This window comes from Drosophila hydei, unplaced genomic scaffold (assembly GCF_003285905.1).
Source record: "Drosophila hydei strain 15085-1641.00,03,60 unplaced genomic scaffold, DhydRS2 tig00000453-arrow-arrow-pilon, whole genome shotgun sequence".
Classification (NCBI taxonomy): Eukaryota; Metazoa; Arthropoda; class Insecta; order Diptera; family Drosophilidae; genus Drosophila; species Drosophila hydei.
The window spans coordinates 196,629-216,464 of record NW_022045735.1 but is presented as its reverse complement, the minus strand read 5'-3'; the positions used below and the strand labels follow the sequence as shown (position 1 = coordinate 216,464).

At 40.8% G+C, this 19,836-nt stretch overlaps 7 protein-coding genes across 9 annotated transcripts; 4 read left to right on the top strand and 3 right to left on the bottom strand.

Annotated features, from left to right (window-relative positions):
- Positions 1–145: 145 nt before the first annotated feature.
- LOC111598285 lies at positions 146–1,828 on the bottom strand. The gene has a single exon (XM_023313467.2). The coding sequence runs from the start codon at positions 1,653–1,655 to the stop codon at positions 510–512; it is 1,146 nt and encodes a 381-aa protein (XP_023169235.1). The 5' UTR covers positions 1,656–1,828; the 3' UTR covers positions 146–509.
- A 190-nt stretch (positions 1,829–2,018) lies between these two features.
- On the top strand, positions 2,019–2,613 carry LOC111598301 (DNA-directed RNA polymerase III subunit RPC9). The gene is made up of 3 exons (XM_023313488.2): positions 2,019–2,098; positions 2,157–2,424; positions 2,479–2,613. Exons 1-3 carry the CDS (start codon positions 2,091–2,093, stop codon positions 2,602–2,604), a joined length of 402 nt encoding a protein of 133 aa, XP_023169256.1. The 5' UTR covers positions 2,019–2,090; the 3' UTR covers positions 2,605–2,613.
- An 18-nt stretch (positions 2,614–2,631) lies between these two features.
- On the bottom strand, positions 2,632–3,386 carry LOC111598300 (density-regulated protein homolog). The gene is made up of 3 exons (XM_023313487.2): positions 3,276–3,386; positions 2,955–3,216; positions 2,632–2,890 (listed from the first exon to the last, which is right to left on the bottom strand). The coding sequence occupies exons 1-3, from the start codon at positions 3,384–3,386 to the stop codon at positions 2,706–2,708; spliced, it is 558 nt and encodes a 185-aa protein (XP_023169255.1). The 3' UTR covers positions 2,632–2,705.
- Positions 3,387–3,867: 481 nt separating this feature from the next.
- On the top strand, positions 3,868–5,955 carry LOC111598286 (GATOR complex protein NPRL2). Its single transcript, XM_023313468.2, has 3 exons — positions 3,868–4,406; positions 4,487–4,993; positions 5,051–5,955. The coding sequence occupies exons 1-3, from the start codon at positions 4,296–4,298 to the stop codon at positions 5,603–5,605; spliced, it is 1,173 nt and encodes a 390-aa protein (XP_023169236.2). The 5' UTR covers positions 3,868–4,295; the 3' UTR covers positions 5,606–5,955.
- Positions 5,956–6,098: 143 nt separating this feature from the next.
- LOC111598267 (anoctamin-8) lies at positions 6,099–9,149 on the top strand. Its single transcript, XM_023313443.2, has 8 exons — positions 6,099–6,486; positions 6,585–6,730; positions 6,807–6,913; positions 6,977–7,247; positions 7,342–7,554; positions 7,614–8,584; positions 8,647–8,823; positions 8,887–9,149. Exons 1-8 carry the CDS (start codon positions 6,468–6,470, stop codon positions 8,915–8,917), a joined length of 1,935 nt encoding a protein of 644 aa, XP_023169211.1. The 5' UTR covers positions 6,099–6,467; the 3' UTR covers positions 8,918–9,149.
- A 68-nt stretch (positions 9,150–9,217) lies between these two features.
- On the bottom strand, positions 9,218–10,206 carry LOC111598268 (protein singles bar). The gene is made up of 4 exons (XM_023313445.2): positions 9,892–10,206; positions 9,691–9,831; positions 9,541–9,635; positions 9,218–9,336 (listed from the first exon to the last, which is right to left on the bottom strand). The coding sequence occupies exons 1-3, from the start codon at positions 10,201–10,203 to the stop codon at positions 9,558–9,560; spliced, it is 531 nt and encodes a 176-aa protein (XP_023169213.1). The 5' UTR covers positions 10,204–10,206; the 3' UTR covers positions 9,218–9,336; positions 9,541–9,557.
- Positions 10,207–12,933: 2,727 nt separating this feature from the next.
- Positions 12,934–19,832, top strand: LOC111598283. Of its 3 annotated transcripts, none has more exons than XM_023313464.2 (4): positions 12,934–13,302; positions 18,688–18,783; positions 19,135–19,264; positions 19,320–19,832. In XM_023313464.2, the coding sequence occupies exons 2-4, from the start codon at positions 18,714–18,716 to the stop codon at positions 19,543–19,545; spliced, it is 426 nt and encodes a 141-aa protein (XP_023169232.2). In that variant the 5' UTR covers positions 12,934–13,302; positions 18,688–18,713; the 3' UTR covers positions 19,546–19,832. The 3 variants fall into 3 exon arrangements, with proteins under 3 accessions (XP_023169232.2, XP_030080142.1, XP_023169233.2); XM_030224282.1 differs by lacking the exon at positions 12,934–13,302 and adding an exon at positions 16,082–16,178 and having other exon boundaries at positions 19,335–19,832; XM_023313465.2 differs by lacking the exon at positions 12,934–13,302 and adding an exon at positions 16,082–16,178.
- The last annotated feature ends 4 nt before the right edge of the window (positions 19,833–19,836 follow it).

Below are 19,836 nucleotides of genomic sequence, written 5' to 3'. Positions count from 1 at the left end.
TTGATTGATCTGTGAACAGATTTGAGCTAAGCAGTTATAGAACAACTCCATAGGCCAATCAATGTAATACATAAACAAATAAATCATAGTCAGTATATATAAAATGACTCTCGCTGCATATATAATCAAGACTGTTCAGTTCCTTTGGTCATATATATTTTATCTTTATTATAGCCAGGGTATATGTATGATCACAATTAAAGAAAATGGATTACATAAGGAACTTTTCCAGAACCTATTCTCAGTCTCAGTCTCAGTTGTCGATCGGTCGCGAAACTCTAAAAAGCTTCAGGTTAACAAACATTAAAATAATCTTAAAACTACTAGCGAAATACACTAGATAGGAATGAGTGCCAAAGGATTCTAACAGAATTCTACCATCTAATGTCCTGCCCATAATCGTATTTAGCTCTTCTTCAGTCTTCTTTTGTCGTGCTTAACAAGGTTAAATACCGAAAGAGATAAAAATAAACAAAAAAATAACAACTTGAAAACACTAATGCTCTGCCTTAATGGCCTTCAACTGGAATTGCTTCCAGCTTGCTCTGCATATCGATATCGTTCATCAGGGGCCGTCCATGGACCAGAACCTTGGCACGCACAGTCTTGCAGCCGGATACCTTGACATTTGTTGTATTGACCATGTCTTCGAAATGTTGTTCATCTAAAATCAGGCCCAACAGTCGCTCCTCATGCCGCACACACTTCTCCAGATCTTGGGGCCCAAACATACGATAGACAATCGTCTCTGTTGCCTCTATCTGTTGCAACATCTTCAATTGCTCGTTGTAGTGCTCCTCCGGGAGCATGCTATTCACATTGAATACATAGATGATGGTCAGCAGCTTCTTGTCGGGATCGTTGGTGCCATTGGCCACATCTGAGTTAGAGAGTACCAGGCCATTTATTGATGTCACATAGTCTAAGTCGCACACGGCCATGTTGTCAATAACGATCAAGTTGCGACCGCAATGGGCGAGATTGCGCAACATTTTCCATACGGCCTTATAGCGTGCGTCGTTATCAATGAGCTCATAGTCGTTCCATGCAATGGTCTGAACATTCTCCGGCCACGGATATGTTTCAATCAGTTTGCGTATTGTCAGGGTCTTGCCCACGCCTGAAGTGCCGACTAGCGCAATGGGCTGAAAGCTCTGGTTGGCCAATGCCTGTTCGAGTTGCTTCAGCGCCAACTCCTGATTGATAACAGCGTCATGAATGTTCTCAAATATATCATGCAAAGGCATGGTGCGGTCGCAATAGTTGAACTTATTGTGCACTGTGGCCTGGTATTGTGCAGTGTAACGCAGCATGAACTTCGAGACGATGTCAGTGTTTTGATAAACTGTGATACCGAAGCTGAAGCCTAAGACTAAGAGCATTGGCACAAATGAGTATATGGAATATGGCCAAACCTTCGGTTTCACATCCTTGCGACGTGTTGAATCTACGGCGCAATTCTTATCAGACCAAAATAGACGACGCAGACGACGACGACTCCATTGGCGCTGCAAATTGGTGCACAAATTTGTTTGCAAATAATTTGTGCTCAATTGTACTGAGCGACGCTTTAAGAATGAGCGACTTCTAGCCTTTTGGGCCTTGACGTCAAATGCGTCTCTTGGTGGTCTCTTTTCTGTCTCTGCGATCCCCATTTCGTTTGGTTTTAAATTTAGAAGAAAACTGTTTAACAGCGGAAAGCCGAGGATTTCAATTTGTTGTAGTATTGATCGTAAGCTAAAAAGAAATATCGAAATATCGATGTTTATATCTTTAGAAGCCAAATATAATGAACTAAATATTGTTGTGTAAAAAGGGTTGTGAACTACTCGGATGTAAAAAAAAATGTTAACATGATTTTTCAACTAATATGAAGTAAAGTGATCTTATATGTAAATTCAATAAGGACAATCAAAAGGTTTACTGTTCGCGCCGATACTTCAGCATAGTTTCTTTTACGATACACGTGTCTGCTTGGAGCTAAAATCATCGATTACTCAATGCTCGATACCACTTTTCATCGATGGAACTCGTGTCTGCTTGTCGTGCATGTTTACAAATTGTTGATGGCTGTGAAATAATTAAATGATATGGAGACGTAAGTGAAACAATCAATAGCTTAAAAGTGAATTATGTTAATTTAATTAAATTGCTAGGGTGAATGCCACATACTCGTACATTACCAATTTGGAGGTAATGCAAATTCTACAACAGATAAAAGGTACCAAAAAGAAATGGGGTATGCACAATCTAGCAACCGTCACGTACGAGGCTCTACAGTACCTGGAAGAATCGCCTTGTAAAACACAAACGCGTGAATCAATCAACAGTTACCTGTGCGACTTGGCCACTTATAGGCTGAAGCCCCACGAGCTGCTGCAAATGGTTAATGATCCGCCAACCAGTGCCCTGCATACACAGCTGGTAAGCACAACATTGCTCCATGATATCCTTGATATTCTAAATTATTTATTGCAGCTTATTGACGACAATAAGGTCCCGCTCACCGATGAGGAAAACGAGGCCATAATTGAGCTAACGCATAAGCACTTCTCCAATTCTACCACTGAACCGGTGCAAACCAACCAACAAGCACAAGGATAACAATTGGAGATTAGATCATTTTTTATTTGATGTAATATGCGTATAAAATAAGCACACTTTTTGAGCAGGACAAAAATGACTACTGGCTATTAACTTCCCGATTAACGTTTCTGATCGCCTAAATCCTCGATGACATCTTCATCAATCTCGGCCCACTTATCGGGAATAACATCAAACAACTCATCCTTGACATCGCCCTGAATGACAATTTCATCATCGCCAGTCACTGACGATCCACAGGCAAATTTCGTACCGAAAAACTTGGCAGCCACTTTAAGGTCGATATCTGTTAACGGAAGGGACAATTTGTAAAGTGTTTTATGCATAGTTTTGAGTATAATGTCGCCTACCAAAGGTACTTAGTCCGGTAACCACTGTCACAGACTTCTTTTTGCCGCGGGCAGCACGTGATACACAAATGCGTTTGGGGACATCTTCCTTCTTTTTAACTCGCAGCAGACCTTTGCCGCCCCGCTTCTGTCGCTTCTTGTCATCGTCTGTGCCATCAGCTGCTGCCTGCTCTTCCTCGATTTTCAGTCGCTCGAAATCATCGGGCAGATTACGTTCCAACCAATCCTTGCATTTGTCGTATTCGGGATAGTATTCGCAATACTGCAAAAACAATTGCTTAAAGGACAGATGCACATAGGGAATGGGCTTAGTTCACTTACCTCTATTGGCATGCTGCAGTGCCCGCAATATTTCATGACTATTGGATAAGTGACATTTTCACGCGGGCCGACCTTAAGCCGCTCAGCAACATTTGTGTTTTCATTTGTCATTTCCCAAATTTATTTACTGTTAAATTGTACAAAATAAGTTGCAATGGAGGCAATTTTACAAAGAAACGACGAAAGCACGAGTATCGAAGCTATCGATGTTCGATGAAAACAATACCCGGCAATCGGCACTTGTCAGCTAAAATCCGGCCTTGCCGGACAGCTAGAACTCGATTTTTTTCTTAAAATTTTTTATAGAACAATAGAAATAATTGTTACCACGAATTATCTTATATTGCATATACATTTTCCGAAATGTTATAACTGAATCTTTGTTTTGATATAACGACATTAAAGTGGCAACTTCTTAGTCACCATTAAGATTCTTATTGGAGACACTGTCTTTGCCGTTACAGTTGAATAATTGAATTGTAAATAAATTGTGGTTTCTTAAAATACGTATTTGATATTTTAGTTGTACATAAAAAACCCATTACATAAAATAATTTATTTTGCAAGCAATTATAATAGTTCATAGATCACCTTGATGGAACCAGTTCATTTCGGACTTTTTGAATGATCAGTGAATCGGTTTTTATGGGAGTGGGGCGATCAGTAATTGCGTCACTATTTAATATTTGATTTAAATTACCAAATTGTATGACAGGCACAATGACCACATGAAATATGAAAATTATTATGTTAAGCGCAATAATACAAGAATGGCTTACGTCTACATATATATGGACCCCACTCAGCTCAACTATATGTAAAGGCTAAATTTTGTGACGTGGTGCGCAGAGAGAGAGAGAGAGAAAGGGAGAGAGTTCAATATCTGCGCATATATATATATATGAGATTACCTTTGGTTAACTCACAATCGCGAATGGAAACATATTGTGTGGAAGTGGACTTGCTTGATTGTCAAAAATCTGTAAAATGCGATGAGCGTGGCAGGTGCAATCAATAACAATGCACTCCCACACAAATGAAGGCATCAGCCCCGGCAGCACCGAAGGAAAAATACGCTGCATTTTCCTAAGCGAATTCCATGCAACGGCTGGCTGCAAAATCAGCTGTCAGGTACGCAGCTAACAATAACAATAACAATCACAATCACAACAATAATACTAAGAAGTGAAACAACATTCTCTTGTTAACAGGTGCCAGAGAATTACATTTCCAAAGAGGTATTCGATGCCATCAATGTTTACATTATACCCAAGCAGCATCTGCAACGCTGTATTCTAACAGTGAATGCGATGGAGGTGAAAATCGTTGGCTATCCGGTTGGCATACAGGACCAGCAGAAATATGCGCGCAATGCGTTTCTCTTTAATCTATGCTTCGTTTGCGATTCGCGTGCCCGGTCCGTGCAATATGAGCCCGTTGTGAAGAAGCTGTCCGAATATTTGATTATGATGGAGGAGGAATCGTGCTTCTTGTCCCGCGAAGACGATAAGCTGCGTCTACAGAACATCTTTGAAACGGTGCTGCGGGATCTGAATGAGCGCAAAGTGGCGACCATCGTTGAAGGCGACAATACAATATATTTAAAGATTGTGATGCATAAGCCAGATCCACCGCCAGTCAAAGATCACATGGTGCCCTTGTTGCTAGCCAATCTACGTGATACACCGCTCGAAAACTGGGACCTAACCACACAGCAGGTAGTGTGAGAACACATATCTAAAAAGATACAGATTTATACTGCAACTTGCTTCCAGATATTACCTTATATCAATGGCATTAATCACGTAGCCCGCATAGCAGCTGAGGCAGATGTGGAAACGGATCTGGTCAAGTCGTGCATACAGAATTTGGTTTATTACGGCGTTGTGCAATTGCTGCCCATATTAAAATATAGCAATGTCTACATGACACAGAACCTTAAGCACCTCATACAGAGCACAGCGTTGAGCAATGCCTGTCGCAAGTACGTGGCACTCCAGCCAGATAAACTCCTGCCCAGCGTCCAGAGAATCTTTCAATTCTATGCATCCATGACGCACGGCGTTACGCTTCGTGCCATATGCCAGCGGCTCTGTCCGCAGCATCATAACATTGATGAGCGCAAGATGGTTATCTTTGGATTGCAGCATAAGTTTATACGCTGCATACAAAAGTATCCGGTTTTTACCGGATCGGTTCCATCGGGTCGCCAAAAGATGTACACGGGTCTGATTAGTTTCGATGAGATTTGCTGCAAGACTGGCCTCTCGCCGTTCACCATCGAGAAGGATATTGAAAAGGATACGAATGTGACTGTGATTTGGAAGTAGTTCAATGCCTCTCGTCTTATATGTTTCAATTGTAAATCGTCTGAACCGTTTTTATGTGTAGCTTATATTGATAATTATGTTTCCATTCTTTACAAATTGTTTGTTAAATCTTGAGGAGGAAATGAAGCAGAGCTAATGCCAACTGCATAGTGCTGAATCTGAATATTAAATAAATAAGCAGAATTGTTAAAATATTAATTATTAGGGGTTTTCCTTTTACACAACAAATAGATCAAGCACAAAAGCATATCCCTTCTCTTTCATAGCCCCCCGTAAAATGTTATCTAGAATTACTAATTTTAAAAGCTCTATTAAATGTATATTAAAAAGATTAAATATTCGAACAAATAAAAGACAATATATTAGAATATTACGTCTAGCATTTTCAGTTTGTTTTGACGGCTTCTAATGTGATCAGCATACTGTGCATTGAGCCCGCGTTCGAACGGTTGCCTAATCAGCTGTTTGGCTTGGTGTTGTGACGTCACAGCGTGAGTAAGTGCTACATTAAGCATCTATGCATGTGCGAGCGAGCAAGCGATAGAACAGATAGAACAAGAGAAACCGGCAATAACCAGAGAAATGTTAAAATAGCCACGATCTCTGGCACTGGCCACGTTCTGAAATGTTTTGGCGTTATTAAAACATTTTTCGTGGTGGCATTGGGACAAACCTAATAATTCTACAGACACGCACACAACGCCACTGCCTACGTTGCTTGGCATATAAATACATGTATGTGTGTGCATGTGCGAGCATGTGTATGTCTATGAGTGAGACACTTTATTCGCCGCTTTGGCAAAATTCTGGCATTGTTGTTCACATTTGCAGCAGCAGCAGCGGCGACGCCTCATCATAAATAATGTCTGAAGATGCGAAGAGTAAGTGGTGCACAGATATGATATACAAATATGTATATATATATATACATATGTATATATATGTAAATAAATAAATATCTAACTGTTTATTGTTCCAGGTCCACGCACCCGAAACATTATTGAAAATCAACTATTCCGTCGCCAGCGCAGTTTAAAGCTTGAGGCGCTGCAGAGGCAGCGCTCGCAATATGGCACCATCGACGTCATCAACGACGACGACGAAGAAGCGGAGACATTTGGCAAGGTTAGTCTGTGTGCAATAATAAATAATTATATGATATATGCTTGGCATGACTACAGGTATTTCATATCTCTTGCAGACTTACATAGTTATCATATTCACGGAGAAGGCCAAGCTGCGCCACTGCCAGGATGTGGAGAAGATCATTCAGGAGTTTGGCATACAGACCACACTGGAAATAGTTAGGTAAGCGTCCAGTCTACTCCCATGCCATTGTCATCTATTTAACAATTTGGTATAATATTCTAGCAAAACCGAAAAGTATTTGTATCTGTCCGCCAGTTTGGATACGTTGCTTCGTTTGGCCGACGCCGCCGAACTGGAGAAGATGACAACGACGGGCAGCATGCAAAAGTTTAACTATGGCTGCGTCTCCGACTTTCTACTGCCGGGCATGACCCAGGAGCAAATACTGCACTACTGCGAGACGCCGGTGCTGATCAAGGATGTCGTGGAGCCGCCTATAAGATCCTACATACAGAAAGGTTACATCGAGGACATGTTTCCATTGCATGATATTGTATGTAGTGCTCATGTGCCATACCTTCGTATGCTGTTCATCTCTGTTATTCAAAGCATCTCGCCTAGAATCCAATTTCCATTTAATCTTCCAGCTCTATTTGGATCGATTCAATCTCAACCTGAAGCGCACAACGTTGCCCATTGAGGAAATACGCAATTACTTTGGCTCCAGCATTGGCCTGTACTTTGCCTTCATTGAGTTCTATACGAAGGCCCTGATCTTTCCGGCTGTATTTGGCATACTGCAATCCCTGATGACTCTCAATCTGTCGCTCGTATGCAGCTTCTATGTGGTCTGGACAACGGTGAGTGGGTAAATCTTGATTTTCATTTCAATTCAATTTTCTTTGCCGTCTTATCTTAGATATTTTTGGAGCTGTGGAAACGTAGATGCGCCGGGCTATCCTATCGCTGGGGCACCATTGAGATGAGCAGTTTGGATAAGCCGCGCGCCGCATACCAGGGCCAAATGAAGCCAGATCCGATAACGGGCAAGATGACTCTACACTATCCTATGCGCTATACGTACTTGCAAATGTATTGCATTTCGTATCCGGTGGTGCTTGGCTGTGTGGTGGCTGCCGCCTGGTTTGCCCTCTATCAGTTCCAGATCGAGGCGGAGGTCTTGGCCGATTTCGGTGCAGACTCGTGGCTGCTGTATATCCCAGTCATTGTGCAGTCCATGTTGATAGCAATCTTTTCATGGGCGTACGAGAAGCTTGCCACATTCCTAACCAACCTGGAGAATCATCGCACAAGGTCGCAGTACGAGCGACATCGAGTCAACAAGCTGATGCTGTTCGAGATTGTCAATAATTTCTTCTCGCAGTTCTATATTGCGTTCGTGTTGCAGGATCTCAAGCAGCTGAAATACCAGCTGATGATGCAGTTGCTGATCTTTCAGCTGGTGTGCATAGCCCAGGAAATCGGCATACCATTGATGGCTGTGCTGCGACAGAAGTATGCCAAGTATCGCCACAAAGAGATCGAACCAGAGAAGCTGCGTGGTATCAGCAATAAGCCACGTTACGAGCAATCATTTTACGAATCCGGCCTGGATGCCTACCATTCCACCTATGAGGACTATCTGCAGGTCTGCATACAGTTTGGCTATGTGGTGCTCTTTGCGGCCGTGGCGCCCTTTGCCGCCATCGGCGCCTTCATCAACAACGTATTCGCCGTTCACATTGACATGTTTAAGCTGTGCAACATCTTCAAGCGTCCGTTTGCGCGCCGTGCCAAAAACATTGGCGCCTGGCAGCTGGCTTTCGAGCTGCTGTCGGTCATGTCGCTGTTGAGCAACTGCGGCCTGCTCTTCCTTCAGCCGAATGTCAAGTAAGTAAAGCTATATTTGACTATGTATGACTTTTTAATAATACGTTGGCTCCACTTGATAGACAATTCTTTTCGCACTGGCTGCCCTCCATACCGGATCTGTCGTTTGTCATCTTCGAGCATCTGCTGCTGGGCCTCAAGTTTCTCATACACAAGGTGATTCACGAGCGTCCGCGCTGGGTGCGCATCGGCTTGCTGAAGGCTGACTTTGAGACCAGCCAGGCGCTGAAGCAGCTCAAGTAAGATCTGTAACCGCACCACTATGAGCAACCATTTGACACTTCTCTCCTCTATTCGTTTAGGAAATTCAAAGCTGCCAACAAAATGGCCTAGCATTTGTCAGCAGACGGTGCTATCGGCTCTATCAGCTATCAGGCAGGCCGACAGCATGCGACAGCCCCAGACATCAACGAGAACCAGTCCATTTACATACAAATGTAGCTAATTTACGTATACTTAAATGCTTTTATTGTAAATCTCTCAACCAATGGTGCCTTGAATACTTGAGTCTCCACTCATATTTATGTATATTCTAAAACATTTAACGTACCTAATTGCTTAAATGCATATATAAACAATAATGAAATTAAATGCGAATTTCTTTCTTAGCATGACATCTGCATGGGAGAGATCAGTTAGCGTAAAGTCTTAGTATAATATATAATATATCTATGAGTATGTGTGTATATATGTCTAATCTCTAGATTAAGTTGTATATCTGTAGATGGCTTCGCTGGTGTTAAGTGGATGAACTGTTTAATGGAAGAGAAAGAGAGAGAGAGAGAGAGAACATTTAGTTAATTATAGATCACGTTCGAGTGAACAAGTTTTACGTTTTGATGCAAAATGAAGATAAGGAAAGATCTTAAGAGTCAGATATTAAGTATATATAGATATTATAATATAGATATTAAGTATATATGTAGAAATCTTTTAAGTGCAAGTCTGCGACATACCTTAGGCCGGTTCGCGCTTAGCTAACTCTGCGAAAGTGCTTGAAGGAGAGAAAGGCGTCGATGGCATGCAGCAGACCTGCTGCGTAGCCCATGTACTGCATAAAGTAAAATAGCTTATAATCATAGATATCACAACTGAGTGACACTTACGTAGGCGGCGGTCATGGCTGGATATGCCCAGAAGCCGGGACGCACTAGAAACTGTGGATGCAGCCACACAACGCAGGCGAAGCCCATGTAGCTGGCTGAGCTGAAGTACATACAGCTGGCCAGGCCATGGAACAGTGTTTCCTGCCAATGCAAATGTTTTAGGCTATATATATATAGATGGATATAGATCCAGATACTCACAAAGAGCGACTGCCGTATGAGTCCATAAGACTTATCCGAGAAGCAATAGCAGAGGAGCAATATGCCAGTTGTGGTAAAGCAATGGCCCGTTGTGGCCAAGAAGCTGGTTAGAGCCTGACCAATGGAATCAGCATATGGCACACCATACCGTATCAGCAGTCCCTCACACAGCGTGGCCAGGCCGAGCTGCATCAACTTGAGCAGGCCGCCCGGCGAGAGCACAAAGCCAAAATTGATGCAGGTACAAATGCGACAGCAACAGACCCGAATGCCCAGCGGCTGATTCATTCGCCGTACGCCGAGTGAAGCCATCGATGCTGCACGCCGATTCGTAAGATACTAACACACGCATTGTGCCTGCAGCACCACAGATGTTGCGGATGCAGCGCGTCTATAAATAGCGCTGCTTGCCCCCAGCGATGTCTGCGGCAACAGCTGCACAGTGGTTCGAGTCTCTCCTTAAATGCTCGAAAATTCCCAATTGACTTCTGTTTACTCATTTTGTTCTATTTATAAGTATTTATCTAGAATTGAGTTTACTTTATTTTTGTATATATTACTATCTCTTGCTCACACTTTTAGTTTCTCTATTTCTCTTTCTCTATCAGAGCGAGAGAGAGAGAGGGGGGGGAAGTCTCTCATCTTTTCCAGTCTCTCAGTTTTTCTCCTTATCCCGCTCTATCTCACTTTTTCTATCGCTCTCTTTGTCTCTGCCCCTCTCAATTTCTCTCACTTCGTCTCAGCCTCTCACTCTCTCTCTGTCCTTCTTAACCACTCTCTTTTTCGTCTCTCTCTCTCTCTCTCTCTCGCTTGCTTGTCCTGCACAGCAAGCAGTGTATTAGCACTCAATCGCCTTAGTTGACAGATGATTTCATCATATACGACATACGATATATAGATCGAAACAAATTAACATTTCGGCCCTTCTCGAAAATCAAAATTTCCGTTTTGCCAACGCACATAATTCAGCGCCATGTGCATGCCGTACTTGGGTAAACTGTTTGGCGGCGGAAGACGCCGGCGGAACAATGCAACTGAGACACCGCGGCCAAGTCTGGCCCCGACGCCACAACAATCGAACGCAACCATCCAGACGACGGGGGCCACAGCTATGACCGCCACGAAGAAGGAATCTATGCAGCCTATGAAGTCCGCTGTCAACACTGCAGCGCAGCGATCACGATCAGCTGTAGTTCTGAAGAATGAGGCATCCAGAGCCCTTGCAGTCAATGCCAGCCTTAATCAGGCAGTCCCAGATACGACTACTACACCTGTTGCCGCTGCAGACGCACCAACCAGGACGACCACCTGGTGGGAATACCTCGGTATTAATAGAAACAAAAAGACTAGCATCAATTCGCTTTAGCATCAAGAAAACAGTTCACAATATTATGTTCAACGCTCAGGTTTCGAATTCAATTCGGATTCGAATTTTCATGCTGACATTATTTGGACAACGGCCGAGATAATAAGAATAAGACAAAGCCCGATAACCCATTAAAATCCCCCCAACAACGTCGCACGTCGAGTGTTGGGAATATCAATTAAAATTCTATTTCTCTTTCATTATTCTTTGGCTCGGAGTCGATTTTAGGTGTATTGTGAATTAAGGCAGTTGCGCTCATCATATAAAAGGTAGCATACTTTTTGGAGCTCATCAAAGAGCTGTTTTCTAGGTCAAACTTGAAAATTTTCATTCAACATTTTCTAGATCTCGAAGCGATAGCAAGATGCGTGTGCGTTCGAAAACTTTTCACTGGCAGTGTATATACGTTGTATTCAAGCTATTAGACACAAGTATTTGGCAAGTGCTGTTTGGAAAATTACAGTCGAGGCCAAGTAGCAACTTATCAACTTCTGCAGTCGCAAACAAATCAATTTAAAATGTTTCTCTGTGTGTATGTGTGTGCGTGTGTGTGTGCGCGCATGCATAGAATCGCTCGAATTTCAATAACGGCACTTGCGGCACTTTGTGTTCCTTTCCTGTTTAGCGAGCTTTCAAGTCGTGCTTAGCGTGCGATAGAAAGGGAGAGACGGAGCCAAAAGCGAAGATTTAGAGACACGCAAACAATGCAAAAACAAACAGCTATACACACACGCACACATACATGCATACATACATACATATGAATGTTCATATGTCGATGTCGTCGCCGTTGGCGTCGCAGCACAGCGATTAGTGTAATTTATCAGCCGCAACGGCAATTTGTATTTAGTGGGAGTGGGCAAATGTTTAGCAGCTTGGTGCAGGGCGTGTGGGGCGAGGTAAGCTGTTTGACAGTGAAATTAACTTAGCTGTTATCAAAATCAATTATTATTGTCGCCGATGCAACTGCTGTTGCTGCTGCCTGCTACTGTTGCTGCTACTGCGCTGGCGTCACAATAGCTGCTCGTTGACGTCAACGTCAGCATTAGCTAACTGTAGCCTAACGAAGCATCTGTGATGCGTCAGAATGTTGTAACAGTTGTAACCGTTGCATACCCACGCAGCCTAATGTGCATGCATACACACTTTTTTAGTTACACAGTTTGCTGGACTCTGACAGTTATCTAAAGATGGCATTTTACGAATTGCCAATTCTGTCACGATTCTTGCACGTGCAGCTGCAACGCAGGCGCCGCAGCTTTAGCTTAAAGCAATGCGGAAGTGAAGCGTATTTATCGATTAATTTGAATATCAATTAATGACGGACTCTCATGGGCAGGTATCGTTATAAACGATAAGCGATAACTCTTAACGGCCAATGCTGATTTGAATAAATAATACAAGCAAATAAAAAAAATGTAAAAAAATAAAATGAAAATGAAGAAAAACAATGCAAGCAAATAAATAGCGCAAAACATTTATTTTTCTCTTCTCGAGAGCCGTTTTATGAACCTACGTATGTTTCTGGGCACAAATGTACTATATAGAAAACGTATATGCGATATAGTCGCTCATTTATTTCGAGAAGAAGGCAAATCTAATTTAAACAACAACAAAAAATACAACAAAATATTTAGTACGAACATTTCTGTGTGCGCATTGAGGCTGATGCCGTCGAGGCGGAGAGTGTTTAAATGCCGACAAAAATCGATGTGTTTTTATATATTGTGTTCAGATGAAAAATATATATATTTTTTGAAAACATTTTGTGAATTCCTGCTTTATTGACATCAAAAATAAGATAAAGATAAAGAAACAGAAACAGAGAACAACTCGAGAGATTTTGCACGTCTTTCAATTAAAATTACAAGTGCGACTTGCTTAAACAATGTTGACAAATTTCTTGTTCGCTATCCGAAGTCAATAACAAGAACAATAACAATAATATAAAGATCTTTTAACTTATAATAAACAGCATTTGACTTAACCAAGACACAATAAATAATTGTATTTAAATATATTCCCATAAACAACGCAATTTAAAGGTTGGTATTTGGCATGTTTGCTATATATATATATATATATATATATATGTGTGTATACACATATATATATACATTCTCTGAAAGCGGGTGAGACAATTTTCCAAACAAATTCCCAGAAGAGATGTTCCAATAGAGCGTACTACGCATTAAGATTGAAGATGGGCTGATGCGACTTTCACTGCTATTCCACACGCTGAGTATAAATGAATTTTAATACTCGCTCACATATAAAGAAACGAGTATATGGCCTTTTTGCTTTCTTTATCAATCAAAAAAAAAAGAGAGATAGAAAGAGAGAGAATGACATAGAGAAAGGGAGGGAGAGCAACAGAGATATATATATATATAGAGAGAGAGAAATAGGTTTAGATCTTTTACAGTTAACAGAACATAATAATAGCATAATAATAATAAATAGATTAAATATATGTATAAGTAAATTAGAAAAGATTTTGACTTTTGCTGTTGAGCGCGAACGAGTATTAGGCAGTCGGTAGCAATGTTGTTCTGCTCTGTTTTCCTTGACGTCATGGATCTATTTATATCTCTCGGTGTATATAGGAATGTGTTTTGTTTTCGAAATAGACAAAAAAAGATTTAGAAGCCCGTAGCTGTTAGAGATGAATTGTAGAACAAAACAAATTATATTTCATTAAGTAGTTACACTTTCGACCAGCTGTAAAAAAATAAAAAAGTTTAGTGGGTTTTTCATGCAGCATCAAGAGTAATTATTATTGTTTTTACTTTTTTGCTATCAGGAACTGAGATGAATGCAGTAGCTAAATGACAGATGTTAATTGACATCTGGATAAGCTAGCTATTATTTAACATCCTGAATAGAGTCGCCGTCAGTCGTGAGGTAGTCTCACATATAACTACGTCTATAAATGTATGTGATTCTATCTGAGATACTTTAATTATATAATGTTCTAAACAAATAAACAACCAGCGGAAAGTGCAATGGATGTAATGTTTAATTAGCATCTGCTTTTGATTTTGCTTTTACTTTTGCTTTTACTCTTGCCTTTGCCTTTGCTGTGAAATCGAGAAAATAGAAAACTCATGCCTCTGCTTGGCATTGTTGGGGCAAATGGAACTGTAAACATTTGTTGTTTATCTCTGAGTGTGCTCGGTACCCATGCTCCATCAATAACAACAACAACAAATTATATCTACAATTTATTATTACTAAAGTAACTTTAAGCAATATATAAAGAAAATAGCTTTCAAATTGTATTTCAGTTGAAGTGCAATGTGCATAGAGCATTTAAATCCAAAATTAATTAATTTATTTTGTCTTATTTTGCCAAAGTTCAGCAAACAAATTCCAAGTTGAATTAAAGTTTTTTTTTATATTTTCAAAACTTTATTTACAGTAGAAATTCAGGATAATGCAGAGCAGACTCTAGTTGGACGAGTACGATTAGTAGATACCCTGTATTCCCTTAAATGTTAGACGAGCTCGACTAGTAGATACCAGATACTTTCTTAAATGTTAAGGGCTAAAGCAACTCGGCTTTCGATCTGCATAAGAGCCTCTGCAGTCTATGTGATATGCCGCGCCTACTTCTAGCTTTTACTATCTTGTTGACTTTCAACTCAACTTTCCTCCCCAATCGATCTTTGGCAGCATCAAAATATTATAAATACTATCAAACTCTCATCAAATGCTTAGCAAATTGCTTTGAATCATCCCCATCGCCTAGCTCAGCTGGTGCTTGCCTCTTTGATTTGGCTTTTTCCAGTTAAGACTCTTGTTGGCCAAGCCCGAGTAGTTGGCAGGTGAGTGGAAGCGGAATGGACAAATAACCCGGAACAGGTGTTTGCCCAGGTACGAATAATTGAATATTGAATTAATGTAGGCGCAAACGAGGAACAAGCAGGTAACAATACATTTGTTGCGCTTATCAGTTGGCTGGAAATCGAAAACTCTTGTTACACTCGACGTCATCGCGTTCCACATGTCGTATGAGTAATGTTCAGTCGCAAGTGCTGCTCGCTTGGCTGCCACATAAATGGCTGTGTGGAGCAGACTTGTCGCTTGACATTGAATTGTCGCATCGCTTTCATTTGCTCGCGTACATGTCGCAACGTCAGCTCCAATTTCATTGCGTTTAATTCGATTTAAGCTCATTAAACAAAATCGTTCGGAGAGTCGAGTTTAAGTTCGCATTCGGAGCAAGCCGTCGACCAGCTGTCTGCAGTTCCGAATACAATTTCGAATATGATATGAAATATAATTCCGAATATGATTCCGAATATGATATATATGATTCCGAATGTAATTCCGAATACGATTCCGAATGCAACCCTGAACATGATTCCGAATCCGATTCCGAAAATAATTGTGAATATAATCCGAATATGGCTCCGAATAGAATTTAGATTATATTTCCGAATATAATTGCAAATATAATTCCGAATAGAATATTATTCCGAAGACAGCTCGGAATATAATTCCGAATACAATTCCGAACACAGCTCGGAATAAAATTCCGAATATGACTTCGAATATAATTCCAAACAAAATTACGAATATGATTCCGAATACAATTCCGCAAAGAATTCCGTATATAATTCCGTATATAATTCCGAATATAATTCCAACATAATTCCGAATATATTTCCAATTTTAAATCGCAGTTCCATTCCGTCAGACGTTTGTTGGCTTGCAACGTCTAAGTCTAAGTCGACGCCGACGCAGACGTCGAAGTCAGCGTCGCTGTTGCCGTCGCTTGCTTTTGGCGCAATCGAAAGTTACGTTTGGGCTTTACGTAGCCCGCATTAGTCGTACGCTGAGTGTCGTCGACGTCAGTTCACAGTTTCAATTTTGAAAGATCCCAAAAATCGCCGAACCAAAAACTAAGAAAAAAAATGTAAGCAAACATTTAGTGCCGAAGGACTTCAGTGTTTTCGAGTTGAACCAAGAATTTGGAAGTTATGACAAGCGTCAGTGCAACATCAAGAACTTCATGGACCCACCTCGTACTTCTCTCAAGTGTGTCTGTCTGAAGCCTCGCGCAATTATGTAGAAAGTAGTTGAATAGCCGAAGCCTAAGGCGAAGCAGAATCAATGCTTGTTTTTTGCAAGTCAGGCAGACCCTATGGAGGAAGTGTGGAACAATAACAACTTCTGATTATGAATTCATTTAATCGAGAAGAAATTGTCTTTTAATTTTGATTGTCGTGCGTCTTGAATCAAAAGCAATTTCTGAAACCTTGTCAATCTCTAAAGGAAATTAGCAGCTATAGATTGGCTGTGTGTGTATGTGTGTGTGCGTGTGTGTATTCGCTATATAATCAAATGTATATGATTTGTTTTGGTTGTCAAGTTTTTTATTGGATTAGCCATCATTTGTTCGACCAAGCGAGCTGTGCAATTGCCAATTTACTAATTTTAGCATATTTATGACATCTGCTCTTAGTATGTATATATATATATATATATATATAAGCCGGGCATGTGACTGTGCTTCCACATCATTTCCATTTCCATTTCCATCACCACTTCCACTTCCACTTCCACTCCCAATCCCGTTCTGTTATTTATAACTATTAATTCGTGCAATTAACTTGCAAATCGCTGCAAACAAACAGCTGATTAAGTGAATCAAACTATAAATAAAAAGCAAGTAAAAACAGACAGATCACAAAAGAAATAAATAAAATGTCAATTTTTACGGCTATTAAGCTCGAGCTCGCATTCCTCCAATAATTTCGTCTGTTGTCATGCAATCAGCCTGCCCAGTCCATTTCCCAGCGTTCCTCCCAGTCAGGAAGGAGGCTTCCCATCGGAGATGTGCGTTTAGTTGGGCTTTGCATATACAATAATGTATATGTATGTAAGTCCGTTATATAACAACTTACATATAAATATATACACATATATATGCCCTATTTGAGTACATTTAACGATTTCGATAGTTATTTTATTTAAATGCTAATCAAGCAGTTGCCATAAAGAAGAAAAAAAATAATGAACACAGATGAACAGAGCTGTAAACAGTTAACATTCTGTGCATGTTCTTTTCAGAAGTTCCTCTTTCCGCATCAGTTTTTGTTCTTGATTTTTGCAAATTTTAGAAATTCTATAAGCATCTCCATATACATATACGAACAATAAAGAAGAAGAAAAACGTCTATAAATAAATATAAACATATATGTATGCATATATGTACATATATTTTGTTGATATGACAACTTTTTAAGCCACTCTCGCGTACATTTACAAGCATTCGCCACTATATAACGTACATTGACTTTTTAACTGTATATGTGTGCATGTGTGTGTGCGTGCATGTTTATTTGAGAGGAATTTCGCTTTTCACGCAGAATATATTGGCTTATCTATTCGCGAGGTCTTCAAGTGGCGGCACGTGGCTGCAGACCGAACTGGTTGGGACTCATTTAATTGCTAAATCGTATCACTCACGTGTTCAATAAGTCAAAGATATTTGAAATAAATAATATACATACATGCATACACATATATTTATATATGTATATAGATATAGAGAGATTGTATTGGGAATTAACATAAGTTGGCCATTTCTATGCAAATTACATTTGATTGCAGCTTGTCTCGCTTTGATTGAGTAATCTGTACTTAAATATGCTCACGAGATCGTTTTAATTAGCTATAAATCAATTGCAGCTTAATATTGATATGCAAAAAGCTTTTTACGCACTCGCAAAGCTTCTCGTTCTTGCTAAATTTAACGGAAATATTGGCAAAGCATTGAGAAAGCAAAAGCAAAGAGAAAAGCAAAAACAAACACGTTTCCAATACACTCATTTCAAATGCAGCGTTTCCATTAGCTGTTCGCTTGGCAAGATCTTGACAAATTGCATTTCTTAACACTGCCCCAGCTATTGAGACCTGTATGCTGTTGACTAGTGCTGCTAGACGCTAACTTTCTCAAATTCTTTTATTTTTCGTTTTGTTTTAATTGTTTAAGATCAAGCACTTAGCAATTAAATCTAATTAATTAATGTCATCTAAATCACGGAGAGCGACAACAGCAACAGCAGCGGCAATAAAATTGAAAAACGAAACCGAAACCAACAATCTCGTCAATGTTGTTGTTGCTGTCGCATGGCGATAAGGCCAGATGAAAACATTGGGTAGATCGATTAATTAGCACAAGCTTCAGCTGGGCGTGGCGTGGCTAGACTTGGCTTGGAGTGGGCGAGTAGTCTCCGAGAGATTGGCCAACAATCGGATGGAGTCGAGCGTGACCGTGGCTAGCGGTTGCTGCAACTGGGTTAATATTCAATGCACAAGAGATAGCCACAAAAATCATATTGTTGTTGTTATGTTGTTTGTGTTAATGCAGTTAATAATCTCAGGGTTTTTTATGTATTTCGATTTTTTTGCTTTCCAGCAATTCGCCTCAACTAACAATTTGGAATGGAGCCAAATAGCTATGTGCAGGCCTCGGCGTTGCCCAACAGCAAGCGTTTCGTTGTCGAAGATTCAAGTAAGTGTCAAAGCTCGCTTCCGGCTTAGAAAGTAATTTGTCAAATGGCGGAAATGCGTTGATGTGGTGTAGGCGTTGGCGTCGACGTCGGCGTCGGCTAGTGCCAAATGCGTGCAAAGCTGTACAACAAAACAACAGCAAAAGCTCTAATGCGCCGGCATTCAGCCAGCCAATCACCGATTATAAACAAGTTGAAGTTCAACATCGATTTGGCCCTGAAACACTGAGGCGAATGTGCATCATGAATCAGGCCAAAACCTAGCAGACAGCACGGCATTTGCTTCAAACTAGATCGCTAACCTCTCTCCCGCTCTCTCTCTCTCTCTCTCTCTCCCGCTCTCTGTTGTGTAGTTACTAAGGTGACCTCTGATGGGGAACCGCACGGCATGATGACCATGGTGGCAGGTTTGGCGGGCCTATTAGCAGCCATTATTATATTGGCCGTGCTCGTTTCGATGGTGGCATGTCGCAAGCGTAAATCGTAAGTGAGATTCCACACATTATCCATACGAAGATTCAGTTGAAACGTCTTTTAGCTGTTGTCACACCAGGAAGGCCATGGAGCAGCAAAATCAGAGCCAATCATTGGCCAGCGTTAGTGCCATGGCCGTGGCTATGACCAGCGTCGAGAAGTCACGGCAACAGCTGGGCGGCAATCTGAACGCCGCCTTCGCGGAGAGCACATTGACCCTTAGCGTCGATGTTAAGGATAAGGACAAGGATAACCAATGGCCCACAACGATTGTTGTTCAGCGCTATTAGCGATGTGAAAGCGCTGGGAAAGCACGTGATGTTTGTGAACACAAGAGACTGAGACGCCGTGGTGGCCAACAAAGCCGCCACAGCCAAATAGAATTTTAAGCGAATTATATTATAGAATACATTTTTTTTCATTACTGTTATTTAAATTCGTTGCGATTTCGCCGCACTTTTTTGTGTGCGTGTTGAGCAATGTCAAAAAATGTTATCGATAGCCAAACTATCGGCAGCTAGCCAAGGCAACAACCGATATTGTCGCATTAGTCCGTTATCATTAAAAAGAAAAAACAAACG